The sequence below is a fragment of the Procambarus clarkii genome, chromosome 68 (assembly GCF_040958095.1).
Source record: "Procambarus clarkii isolate CNS0578487 chromosome 68, FALCON_Pclarkii_2.0, whole genome shotgun sequence".
NCBI classification, from domain to species: domain Eukaryota; kingdom Metazoa; phylum Arthropoda; class Malacostraca; order Decapoda; family Cambaridae; genus Procambarus; species Procambarus clarkii.
The window spans coordinates 12,666,064-12,679,909 of NC_091217.1; the positions used below are offsets into that span (position 1 = coordinate 12,666,064).

The following is a 13,846-nucleotide window of genomic DNA, read 5'->3' on the forward strand; positions in this document are numbered from 1 at the left end:
TGATTGGAAGCATTCTGTGGCTGCCATCGACCTGGGTCAGACACCCATTAAGGTAAGCGTCCCAAAACAAACCCCTATTCTGGGAAAAATTGCTGCCACTCACGGGGACCTAGCAGGGGGAGACCACCGGAAGAAGGAAGAGTACTCGGTACATAGGGGAGCAAGAACCAAGGCAAAACCCCCTCCAGGCAGACAAACAAAAAGAAAAAGAAAACCCTGCAAGAGGAGAGCGTACCCAGTCAGAACAGAGCCGGCCACTATGATTGGTGAAAACAAGCTGCACAGTACCCTGCGTCCCACCAGTGCAAACTGCCCCTTACCCAAAGGCGAACAAGGGAGACAGAACAACCTAGCACACAAAGGGCGGCCGAAAACCAAGCATTAAACGGCCTAGCAGAAGCTGAACCCAAGCCCCAAGGGCAGTACTTACTGGGCACCTAGGGAAGGAAACCCTAGGCGCATGCAGCCTAGAAGACAACCACCACACACTAGGTACAGAACTAAAACAACCACTAGAGTCAGACCACACGACCTTTACCTATAGCATCAGCCTCATAACTGACGGGTGGATAGCCGGCGCGGGGGTCTGGGGCTTCCCCTTCCCCCTCCCGGGGCAGGAGGGAGCTGTGCAGACAGCGGCGCTGTGACGTGTGATGTCATGCTCGTTTGATCGTTTCTTTTTGAGGAGTTCTATCCACTTGTTCGGCTTTTTGGTAGCAATTTTCACCAGAATAGGGGTTTGTTTTGGGACGCTTACCTTTCTGGGTGCCTGACCAGGTCGATGGGAGACATAGAATGCTTCCAACCACACTGGGGTTTCTATAGGCCATTGCTCCCCCATGCCTCTCTGAGGGGGCCAGGTTCTGGCTCGTGGTCCCCAGTAGGCCCACAGAACTCCATATACACATGACTGATGCCAAAGTCTGACATTAACAAATCAGCCTGGAAAGCTCCGGGGAGCCGACGGGGCTCCTTCCAGAAAAAAGTTCTAAAAACATTACTTTTTTTTACATTGTTATTTAACCTCGAGAAAGTAGAAAAAACACAATAAAAAGTCTCTACTTCTTGTGGTCTAGCTGTAGTGCCCTGGAGAAGTTTCTTGTTTCTGGTAGAAACTAGACAAGGTGCTGCATGGGAATAACTTTGTCGATTTATTTTCAATGTTTCTCACTTTATTAATTTAATTTTTCATGCTAACATTGATGTGTCAAAGGTGGTGTTTATTATGTACAACTTTAAAAATATAGGTATGTATGGATATATGAGTATAAACATACAGACACCATGTATTTACACATACAGTAATAATATACAGTATACAAGTCTTTTTTTAAGTCTAAATCTTAAAATTGCACATAGCACACATTTTGCCTGAAATATATACATGGTAATGATTCATTTGCTGTTGATAAAAACACAGAGGCTCCTAGTATGGCTCCATTCACACTGACTGATGCTGAAGTCTAATATTAGCAATATCAGCCTGGATAGCCTCGGGGAGCCGATGAGGCTCCCCCTCCCCAGAAAACCAGCGTTGAATGTAATAAAATGCCATTTTCTGGACGAGACACACAGACCCGGAGCTATCCGGGCTGACATGAATGTATTAGACCCTGGCATCAATCAAAGCGAAAGGAGTTCTTAGGCCTACCAGGGACCACAAGCTAGAACCTGGACCCCTCAGAGAAGCACAAGGAGCAATGGCCTATAGAAACCCCCGTGTGGTTGGAAGCATTCTATGTCTGCCATTGACTGGGGTCATATACCCCAAAACAAATCCTATCTGGTCACAAAATTGGTACTGAAAGCCAAACTGTTGGACAGAACTTCGCAAACAAAAAATGAGCACATGAGCACGTTGTCACAGCTGTCACTGCGCTGCTGTCTGCACAGCTCCCCCCTCTCAAGGAGGGCAAAGAGGGAGCTCTAGCCCCCCCCCTCCCCATGCCAGATATCCACCTCCCTCCAGTTCTGAGGCTGGACGTCAAAACATGCGAAAACCGCTGACCGTAGGGAGAGAGGGTTGCCAGGGAGCCTCTGGGTCTCACCCAGAAAATGGCATTTCATTACTGACCATTCAATGCTGGTTTTCTGGGGGGGGAGCCCCTTGGGCTCCCAGGAGTTACTTCACCAAAGATAAACAAGAGGGACTTACTTGAGAGGCGGTCGTCATTTGCTCCTCAACTCAAAGTAGAGATAACTGGCTGCAACCGCAGCTCCAATGTGGCACATTGGGGGTTGATATCACACCGAACCTGTCCCCAGAGGCCCACATCAAAAGAATATCACCAGCGGCATATGCTAGACTGGCCAACATAAGAACTGCCTTTAAAAACTTGTGTAAGGAATCTTTCAGAACCCTGTATACCACTTATGTAAGACCAATCCTGGAGTATGCAGCTCCAGCCTGGTGTCTATACCTAGTTAAACACAAGACAAAGCTAGAGAAGATTCAGCGGTATGCCACCAGGCTCGTCCCGGAACTGAGAGGAATGAGCTACGAGGAAAGGCTAAAGGAGCTGAACCTCACATCCCTGGAAAACAGAAGAATAAGGGGAGACATGATAACTACCTACATAATTCTCAGGGGAATTGACAGGGTGGACAAAGACAAACTCTTCAGCACGGGTGGAACACGAACAAGGGGACACAGGTGGAAACTTAGTACCCAGATGAGCCATAGAGACGTTAGAAAGAATTTTTTCAGTGTCAGAGTAGTTAATAAATGGAATGCTTTAGGCAGTGATGTGGTGGAGGCTGACTCCATACACAGTTTCAAATGTAGATATGACAGAGCCCAGTAGGCTCAGGAATCTGTACACCAGTTGATTGACAGTTGAGAGGCGGGACCAAAAAGCCAAAGCTCAACTCCCGCAAGCACAATTAGGTAAGTACATGCACGACTAGGGCCAGGAACATTGACTAGGTGGTGAGCGGCCTGGACACCCTGTTCGGCCTCCAAAAACCTTGTGCCTGAATGTCAGCCCAAGACATGTTACCAAAGACGGCAGCCAACACAGCAAACTTACGAATATCATGGGCAATAGGATTGACCGCAGGATGGCTGAACCAAATAACCCTGCGGACGACCTGGGAGACCCAAACTCTGGAACAGGGAAGAAGTGAAACTGGGTCAACTCAAAGCACATCCCTGGCCACCGAGGCCTTGGTGCGCAGGTAATGGCGAAGAACGGGGAACCCCACCTCGACCAGTTCTGCCGAAAAGTGTCCAAAGCAATGGCTCCACAGTCGGGAAGGTGCGCCTCATAACTCAGAAAATTCTGGAAACATGCTGACAAAGAGTTTTCCTGGGGTACATCCCAAACTAAACCCTGCCTTTTATAGGGATATAAAAGAAGTGACAATGTTTGAAAATGTGTGTATTTGACTGTTGAGAAAAACGTCGCACTTCAGATTCAAACCTGAGCAGTAAATTGCCGCATTTTCAAATACAGTACCAACAACATCTGGTTTATTACACTACTCAAGTTTTATGAGGTAGTATGTGCAGCTTTTTCAAAGGGTTAACTGTCACTCAATACCCAGATCAATCAATAATGCACTTTTACCTTTTGTTTTGTGATCAGGTTTTTTCCCTTTTCTCAATTATGTAATTTAATTTAGCAGATCTAATTTAATAACATTCTAAGCAAAGATTATGATGAAGTATGTTAATAGTCCAAATTTGATAGATAATGCACTTACATCAGCTTTCTCCTGTGCCAATTTAGCCTGCTTCTGTGCTAGTATGAACTTAGCTCTTTCCACTTTCTCCTCTATAGACTGTTCTGTAGAAGTTTCACTAGAACTGCCATTCTCAAACCCTGCAAGTATTAATTCAAATATATTAGGAACAATGGCAATCATCATTCCTCTGTTCTTGCACTTAAAAAATAGGATAGTGCAATATTGTGGCTGGAAAGGTTCAATATATGGTAATAAAAATCATACCCATCCATCACCATACCTAACACATACTAAACAGCATCAGAGAAAACCAGTACAGCAAGATGTCAACAAACCCTCTACAGCAGAACACCACTTGACAAGACTAAGTGTAAAGTGCTCCAGTGAGTTGTCATGTACAGACATGTCAAGCACTCACTGTTCTGACAACCAGCTCCCACCTAGCCTTCTTTATCAATTGCTCATGCTCCCCTTCCTAATAAATCTCTGCTTTCTTGTACTCACTCAACTACTATTAACTTTGCTTGTAGAAATTACTCTCTCATCATATACAACAGGTATTTAATCATATACTCAGGTATTCAATCACATACCAATGGTATATGTCACATACCAGGTACATATTTAATCATGCACTGCAAGCACTGCATGTAATCATATACCCCAAGTATTTAAACATGCACTACAGGAATTCAATCACATACTACAGATATTTAATTAAATACCCCAGGAATTTAATCATATACTCCAGGTATTTAATCATACACTCCAGGTATTTAATCATGACTACAGGTGCATTGTTGATATCTTCAGTGTAATAGCAGGAGGAACAATAGAAATACCTGTACAAACATTTCACAAATGGGCAGACAATGGCCACCCAGACCAGAAATTTTATGTTGAGACCCATGCTGAAGCTCTACCATTTTTGAACACCTGTGTATACATAAATTAAAAAACCAGTGTTGAATGTAATGAAACGATATTTTCTGGGTGAGCCCCAGAGACTCCCAAAGCTTATCGGGCTAATGTATGTTATATTAGACCGGGAGCATTAGCTATGGAGTTCAGACCTACCAGGGACCATGAGCCAGAACCTGGCCCCTTCAGAGGTTGTAGGGAGCAATGGCCCTGGAAAACCCCCCCTGTGGTTGGGGGTTTTTCTTATCTGCCATCGACCAGGGTTATGCACCCAGAATGGTCGGCATAACAAAAACCCAACATGGTAAAAAACTGACAACAAAAACTGAACAGAGAGATAGCACTCCCTACAATCCCAAGGAAACAAGCAAACGTAACACACTACTGCCGCGCTGCTCGTCCGCGCAGCCCTCCCCTTCCCGAGAAGGGGATGGCCCCAGACCTCACCGAGCCGGCTGGTTAAACAGCACTCCAGTTTGGAAGCTAAGCTTCAACAAACCGACCGGTGGGAGGGAGAGTTGCCAGGAAGCCTCCAGGGCTCACCCAGAAATTGGGGTTTCATTACATTCAATGCTGGTTTTCTGTGGGGAGCCCCTATGGCTCCCTGGAGCTACATACTCAGAGAAGGAAAAGAAAGGGCTGACCCAGGAAGCGGCTGCCACAAACTCCGCAACGCGAAGTCAAGACAACAGGCTGCAACCTGCGACCCAAAGTAACACAAGAACGCCCAGGAGCAGACACGCTCACAAAATAATGGGCGGCCAGGAACCTGTGCAGCCTCCAAATCCCTGCGCCTGAATATGAGCCCAAGACATATTATCAAACAAACATTATTATCATATTATCATTCAGTCCTCCCCCCCCTAAAGGGGGGGGGGGAGGAGGACTGAATGAACCACAGCAGGGAAAGAAAGAGGGGGTGCGGACAGAACCAAGGCCGAAGTGACCAACACCCCCAAGTCCGGGTCCCAATAAGCAAAACGGGGTAGCCTCGGGGCATCTGGGGAAGCAACCAAGCAAGCATGTTGCAGCAACTTAAACCTATCCTGCAACGTGCAAGCCGTCTGCACCCAAATAATGTCATTATCAGATTGAGTGAATTTTGTCACAAACAAGCAACAAAACTCGTAGAACTCAGGGTCAAATATGTTACCGACCCAACAGATGGAGGCAAAAACAATGAGCGTCGCCCTGAGACAAGGAGACAGAGCAACCCTCAAACTCGCACAAGGCAAGAGGGAACTCAGGGGCCGCATCCATCAGAACCGAATGCCCCCGTGGGGTTTCCCAGGGGAAGGTCCCTCTGGGTCTAGGTCTGCTAAGGGTAATCCCAGGCACGGTACTGATAACCGACACCCAAGCTACCAATCAACACTGTTAAAGCTGAACCCTGGGACGTGCACACTAACGATGGCGAAGAAGGGGTTCCAGCAAACAAAAGCAAACTCTAGTGTATAAGGGGGAAGGAACACCAAGGCAGACTCCCCCACCAGGCAGGAACAAAAAGAAAAGAAAAACCTCGTAAGAGGACAGCGTACCCAGAGGGAATTGAGCTGGCTGGTGTTATAGGTGAAAACTAGCTGCAGTTCCCCGTGCCCCTACCAGTGCAATAACTACCACTTAAGGGGTGGTCGACCGACAAGCAGCAAAATCCCAACAGAGGTAGACCCAAGGTGTCTTGTGGAAGAGAACCCCAAGGGCGGTACTTACAGGGCACTAATGGAAGGTGACCCTAAGCACATGCAGCCCGAGTACCTTGGAATATTACTCCTAGCTCGCACGCCACCGTAAGAGCAGTACCTAAACAGGGGACAGCACATTACAACAATCCGGAGCTAGAGCCACACAACTTTGCCGTATCCCATCAGCTGAAGAACTGGGGTGTGGATAGCCACCGTGGGGGTCTGGGGTTCCTCCTTTCCCTTCCTGGAGAGGAGGAAGCTGTGAAAGACAGTGGCGAGGTGACGATTGTGACGTCATGCTTGTTTGCTTGTTTATATTTGGGGAGTTCTGTCCAACAGTTTGGCTTTCAGTAGCAATATTTCAACCAGATAGGGTTTGTTTTGGGGTGCCTACCTTTCTGGGTGCCTGACCCAGTTGATGGCAGACATAGAATGCTTCAACCACACGGGAAGGAGGGGGGTTCTATAGGCCATTGCTCCTCATACCTATCAGAGGGGGCCAGGTTCTGGCTCGTGGTCCCTGGTAGGCCTAAGAACTCCATTCACTTTGACTGATGCCAGGGTCTAATACATTCATATCATCTTGGATAGCTCCGGGGCTCCCCTCAGAAAATCTGCAGAAAACACATTTGAAAGTTCTCTTTTGCAAACAGAGGGGTAAACAGTTGGAACAAGTTATGAGGTGGTGGTGGATGCCAAAACCGTCAGTAGTTTCAAAATGTCATATAACATAGAGTAGCACCACCACAACCCTTATTTATTAAAACTTTCCTGGTCCAGTCACTCTGTGCAATCCTGACCGTAAATATTCACTCCTCAGGTGGCTTATGGGCCACTCAGCAGCAAAGCTAAATATTTTACAATCATTTAGTTTTCTACCTAATTTGTTGGGTATTTCCACCTTTATTTTTATCTAGAGAATAGATGCAAAACCAAAAGATCATTTATAATAGATTTAGGTCTTCTCCATGCACTGTAGAACAAACCTGAAGCCCTCAGCGATGCTTAATAATGCTTATAATCATTTCATGTTTACTTGGTTATTTTTCTTGGGGTCACAACTATAAATTTGCTATCAAAATGTTTCCAAACAAATCTTCTGGAGAACAGATGCAAAACCCTAATTTAAGTTATAATAGATTATGCAATATACGAATGTTCATGAATAGCAACTGAATGACCCGTTTTAACTTATCATAACATTTACTGCCAGAGTACCTTATGATATGTTCTAGCGTTGTCTGAACGCAGAAATATTACAGTAATAGCTTTAAACTTTGGTAAACTTACTAATTATTTCATAATGCTTACCTGTAGCACCAATATCTTCAGCTGACTGAACATTTTCATTAGTATCGTTGCTCTCAACTAAGGCCTCATTTTCACTCACTGATGGCAAGCCTGGCTCTCCTGTGGGTGTATTCACAGAATTCTCAAGCATTCCACCTGCTGCTTGCAACTCATCCTGATGTTCCTCTTTTAGATCACTACTAATGATAGATTGAGAAACTTCACATGAAGAGGTATCCTGGCTGCTACCATCTTGACTGGCTTGCAGCAGCCTGAAAATATAGTATTTCAAAATCATTGGGCATAAACCTTAACCAATCTTCTACTATTGGGGTCAAGTTTCTACAATATAATTGTCAAATTAAAGCTTTCATGAAGCCAATTGTGCTCAATGGATTATATTGCATTGTTCAAATGCTTTTAAACTGTGAAAGCATATTTTTGACAGCATATTCTACTGATCCCTGACAACTAGTATGCAACTGCACATTACAGTGGGTCACTGGAGAAAGTATAAATCCAGTCAAATAAAGCTTGAGGACTTAACTTTAATCCTAAGCTCAAAACCAACAGTGTCCCAGTGAGGTCATATGCATGCTCTCCAATGGCACTCTAAATCATCTAATGACAAATCCCAGCCAACATATACTTATCCCTGCCACAGCTAGGTGGCAGCACCAACTCTGCCTAATACTTCAAACTAGTGTGCCTGTAGTTGGTTTTGAGAGTTGTTCTGAAACAAGAACAGCCTGAGGCTAGGCGTATCTGGTGATAACTTGATCTGTAAGGCCAGTGGCTTACAGTATACCACAGGCCCTATCCTTCACTCTCACATCCATCCTGGCCAACAGCACTAACACAACCCTAACACTGGAATGTGGAGCAGGAAGGGATTGTACAGGAGTGGCAGAATACCCTGAGCATACATCATATTCTCTCTGAAGTATAGATTGTATACGAGGTAACTCAGGAGACAAAACGATTACATTACTTAAGAACATAATATAGGAATCTACAAAATGCCTATTGGTCCATGTGAAGCAGCTTCTATTTATACCGAACCAAACTTATTTACAGACATGCCTAACCTTCCTACCTGTTGACTACCTGTTGATTGATTTCAAGGATCAACATCTCTGCAGCTTGGTCTCTGACCAGGCCTCCTGGTTGCTGGCCTGATCAACTAGGTTGTTTAATGCAGCTGTTTGCAGCATGACATACAAGTCTAGTCTGGTTAATCAGGTATCCTTTGAAGGGGCTTGTCTGGTTCTTTTTTTTTTTAATACCTGAGAGGTTGGCCAGTTATGCCCAGTATGTCTAGGAGGAGAGTGTTGAAAGTCTTGACCCTTTGATGTTGATCGAGTTTTCTCTCAGTGTGCCTATTGCACTTATGTTTTTCAGTGGGGCTATTTTACATATCCTACCATGCCTTCTGGTCTCATATGGTGTTATTAGGTGTGCAGAATTGGAACCAGTCCGATTAATATTTTACAAGTGTAAATTATTATATACACTGTAACTCTCCCACCTGTACTCTAGGAAAAACAGATTTAAACATTTTTGGTGGTCCCAATAATTTAGATTGTTTTAATGAGTGGATTCTAGCAATAAACGATCTTTGCACGCTCTCAGGTCAGCAATTTCTCCAGCTTTGAATGGGGCTGTTAGTGTGCAACAATATTCCACTCTAGAGAGCACTAATGTCTTGAAAAGTATCATCATCATTGGTATGGCATCTCTTGTTTGGAAGGATCTTGCTATCCAATCTTGTCATTTTTCTTGCAGTTGTGAAAGGCAACTTTGTTGTGTTCGTTAAAAGTAAGGTCTTCCAACATAATTACTTCTAAATCGTTTACACTGCTGCTTCTTTCAATAGTGTGGTTTGACTGTTTTGTATGTGGTTTCTGCTTTGATATTTTCATTTTTTCCATTGCACAATAACTGGAATTTATCCTTATTAATTAATCATGTTATTTTCTGTGGCACACTGAAAAACTTGATTGACATCAAATTGGAGGTTTAATGTGTCCTCTATATTGTCTACTTTCATTAAAATTTTAGTGTCATCAGCAAAGGATGATACAGTACTGTAGTTTGTATCCTTGTATATGCCTGTTTATGTGGATGAGGAAAATACAGAAGCAAGCACTGTACTGAGAAGGGACTGAGCTTGTCATGGTGGACGATTCAGATTTTATTCTGTGGACTATTACACACTGGGTTTTGTCTGTAAGGAAGTTAAATATCCATCTCCCTACTTTGCCAGTAATTCCTTTTGTGCGCATTTTATATCAATAACACCACAGTCATCTTTGTAGAAAACTTTAGCGAAAACTGTGTGTATTACAGCGTTGTCTGTCTGTCTTCTATGGCATCTAAGGCCAAGTCACAGTGGTCTAGCAATTGTGAGAGGCAAGAGTGCCCTGTTCTGAACCTATGTTGCCCAAGGTTATGTAGACACAGTGATTCCACGTGTTTTGGGATCTTATTTCTTAGCACTCTTTCAAAGATTTTTATGATGTGCAATGTTAGAGCTATTGGTCTATAATTTTTTGCATTAGCATTATTACCTCCTTGAAGAGATGCATCTCCTCTGTTTTAAGCATGTCAGGGATAACGGCAGTATCTAGGCTTTGTCTCCAAAAGATGTTTAGGGCCTTGTGATTGTGGTTTTTTTTTTTTTTTTTGCAATTCATGATGAATATAGAATTCCAAGAGTCTAGGCTTGTTGCAGAGTGCATGGGCATGCTGTCTATGGCTACTTCAAAGTCAAGTGGGGTTAGAGTAAAATCTAATATATGGATTGATGGTGGTGTTACATTAATAAAGAATTCATTTGGATCATTGATCTACAATGTGTTCAGGTGTTCGCTGAAAAACTGTAACCTCAGTATTTCACTCAGTTCTTTGCTGTCATCTGTGACGGTTCTATCATCCTTGCACAAGGGCCCAATGTGTAGATTTTGTTCTAGATTTTGCATAGGAGAAAGTATTTTGGATTCTTCTCTAATTTGCTTATGACCTTTTACTCTCTCTGCCTCTCCTGGATTTTATGAGATTCTTGCAACTTTAGTTCATTTATATTTCTCTACATAGCTTTCTTTGTCATTCTTGGGATAATGTGGAGCATTTAAGATGTTCTGCAATTTGTTTTCGTCGTCAACAGAGGAAACGGCATTCTTGTACCAGTTTGCATTTTTTCCTCCTTAGTGGTATGTGACTTTAGTGGTACCTTTCTCTAGTGCTACTGTGTGTATATTCTCAAGGTACTAGTTCAAGTTTGCATTATCTAGGCCATCTTTCCTAGCATATTTTTGTGAGGGCTCGGTTTGCCTGTTCCCGCTTGAAACAATCCAACGACCCCATGCCTATTGTTAACCAATAATTTGTTTCATAAATATAATTGCTATTATTGAAGCCATTGGTAAAAATTTTACTTCTTTACACCTTGGCTTTAACCTTCCCAGTATTTACATATTTTTAATATTTTAATTTTATTTTTAGTAACTCCTAATAAAAATATTAATGCAAGAAATTTATACTCACCTGTTCAAGGCTTGGAACCAGGCTGTCAAGTTTGTGACGCAAATTTTCTACATTAAGTGGCCCTCCGAGCACCTCGAGGGGTATTCCTGTTTGGCCACTAATAAAAAATAAGGATGGAACCAACACTAATGGATCTGACACAGAGTTAAGGATGCTAATGGCAAAAATTAATGTAACCAGAGATGAAGTAATTGTTCAGAAATTATCACGTGAGGATTTCCTATACTGTACCTTTATTACAGTAATCTTTGTTTAAATGTCTAAATATGTTCTGTTATCTGCTATAAGTAAGCTCCCTATAATTTGGTGATATATATTATATACAGAAAATGCAAAATTATTTGAAATCCAGACAAAATTTCCTTAACCCCTGGGTTGTGCCACTGTTTATTCCATGTAACATCTACATGAGCATAAAATAAAATAAAAACTTTTTTTCTTGTAATACTATACAGTATTGTTAAAATGCATTCCCAGATAACGGGAAAATAATATAAAAATTGTTTGCTTTGACCGTGGTGAAGCCCAACAGTCTTGAGATGATGTAAATATTCATGTTTTCTCATCGAGCAATTGCCCCGAGGTGGTTGGCACCAAGCCAGCCATCAGCCGGAAACTGCCGCAAATATATATTCTGTGGAGAGCCCCTTTGGCTCCCCGGAGCTATACCGGGTTGAAGTGCATATATATTAGACGGTGGCAACAATCAATCGTTGGAGTTCTAGGCCTACTGGGGACCAGCGCTAGAACCAGGCCCCCTCAGATGAGGCACGAGGAGCAATGGCTTATACACACCCCCATGTAAATGAAAGCAGTACCTGCTTGATACCTGGTTGATGGGGCTCTGGGAGTTCTTCTACTCCCCAAGCCCGGCCCGAGGCCAGGCTCGACTCGTGAGAGTTTGGTCCACTAGGCTGTTGCTTGGAGCGGCCCACAGGCCCACATACCCACCACAGCCCGGTTGGTCCGGCATTCCTTGGAGGAATAAATTTACTTTCCTCTTGAAAATGTCCATGGTTGTTCCGGCAATATTTCTTATGCTTGCTGGGAGGGTGTTGAACAACCGTGGACCTCTGATGCTTATACAGTGTTCTTTGTGCCTATGGCACCCCTGCTCTTCACTGGTTCTATTCTGCATTTTCTTCCATATCGTTTACTCCAGTATGTTGTTATTTTACTGTGTAGATTTGGTACTTGGCCCTCCAGTATCTCCCAGGTGTATATTATTTGATATCTCTCTCGTCTTCTTTCTAGTGAGTACATTTGGAGGGCTTTGAGACGATCCCAATAATTTAGGTGCTTTATCGCGTCTATGCGCGCTGTATATGTTCTCTGTATTCCCTCTATTTCAGCAATCTCTCCTGCTCTGAAGGGGAAAGCGAAGCGAAACAGTTGATGTCGACTAGCTCCATTGGCTCTGACGGACGTTCAGGTGCCCGGACATGGACCTCTTCGCGTCAGCTTGGTTGAGGAGTCTTCCAGTACAGTATCCACTCAATTTAATGGCCTCTTTTATACCGATCTGCCGGTAATAATGACCGGTTTGGGAGACTGGTATCTAGAGCCTCATATACCGGTCTGGCGGTCGATATTACCTAAAGTTGGTATTGGGTTTGTTTTGGCATCAGGGGGTCCTCACATGGCAAGCAGGCTGCCTACCTCTATCGTCCCCTCCCTCACCCTCACTGAACCTCTCCCCCACTTCCTCACTCCTGCTCTCCCCCACACCCTCACTTTCTGTCCCCCCTCCCCTTCCCCCCAAGACAATTCCGGTAAATGGCTCAGTAGATAGCCAGTGAGCCAGAGACAGCCTGGAGAATCTCCATCTAATACAATAATTCATTCATGAAACAAGTATTTTATAACTTTTTATTATCCTAATAATATTACTAAACAAAATCTGTAACCAAAAATATATATGATGATGTACATCCAAACTTTAAGAAACATATCTGGTTAACTGGGTCAAGTGTGTCAAGGTTCTGGCACTGATCCTCGGTAGGCTTAGAACTCCATCGGATGTTGAATGAACAAAACTGCCCAGGTCAACATACATTGAAACAAAATGCTTGTTTCAGTAGGGATTTTTTGCCTAAGCTGCCACTAATCAAGAAGTAGCCAATCCTCTCAATAAAATCTTGTTTCCTTCTGGGCATGAAGATGAGCAGCACCTATCAAACTTATCCTGATTTTTTTAATTATGGCAGACAATATGCACAAATAATCAATACCAGTACTTATATTATTACAAATAGCAAAGGATACAGATCTGTGAGAATTGCTTAGCACCTTCAGTTCCATTTTCTAACTGAATTGCTACAAACTTGTCAGAACCTAGTACAGAAGATATGTCCTTTTGTCCTAATGCTTCATCTGTGCTCTTGGAAGCTTCTGAAGAATCTGAAAATAAAAATTTTGGAGAATAATTCATAGGAATGAATGATTTAGCAGAGGAATATAGCAACCTTACTAACTACAAATAAGTGGTGCCAATAACCATATATCCGACGACGCACATAAATTATGTTGTTTTTGTTTAAAGATGATAATGATGCTGGGATATAAACAGGTGACTGCTGAGATGTTGCAAAGCATTGACGTTTTTGTAGGAAAAAAGAAATGAAATGTCTGATATACAACAAATGTCAAAAAGGTTCGTTCAGTGTTCGGCAGGTAGGCTGCTCCATTATAACAATCTTTCTTTGTTTCAAATGTGTTCC

General features: G+C 43.2%; 1 protein-coding gene across 1 annotated transcript in view; it reads right to left on the reverse strand.

Moving 5' to 3' along the window:
• The window catches only part of LOC123774817 (UBX domain-containing protein 4), a 33,786-nt gene that overhangs the window by 14,614 nt on the left and 5,326 nt on the right, over window positions 1-13,846 (reverse strand). Inside the window, exons 3-7 of the mRNA XM_069310965.1 lie at window positions 13,392-13,526; window positions 11,110-11,260; window positions 8,439-8,545; window positions 7,602-7,889; window positions 3,706-3,824 (exon numbers count right to left, since the gene is read on the reverse strand). Coding sequence (XP_069167066.1) covers window positions 3,706-3,824; window positions 7,602-7,889; window positions 8,439-8,545; window positions 11,110-11,260; window positions 13,392-13,526 — 800 coding nt within the window. The remainder of the gene's footprint in view (window positions 1-3,705; window positions 3,825-7,601; window positions 7,890-8,438; window positions 8,546-11,109; window positions 11,261-13,391; window positions 13,527-13,846) is intronic.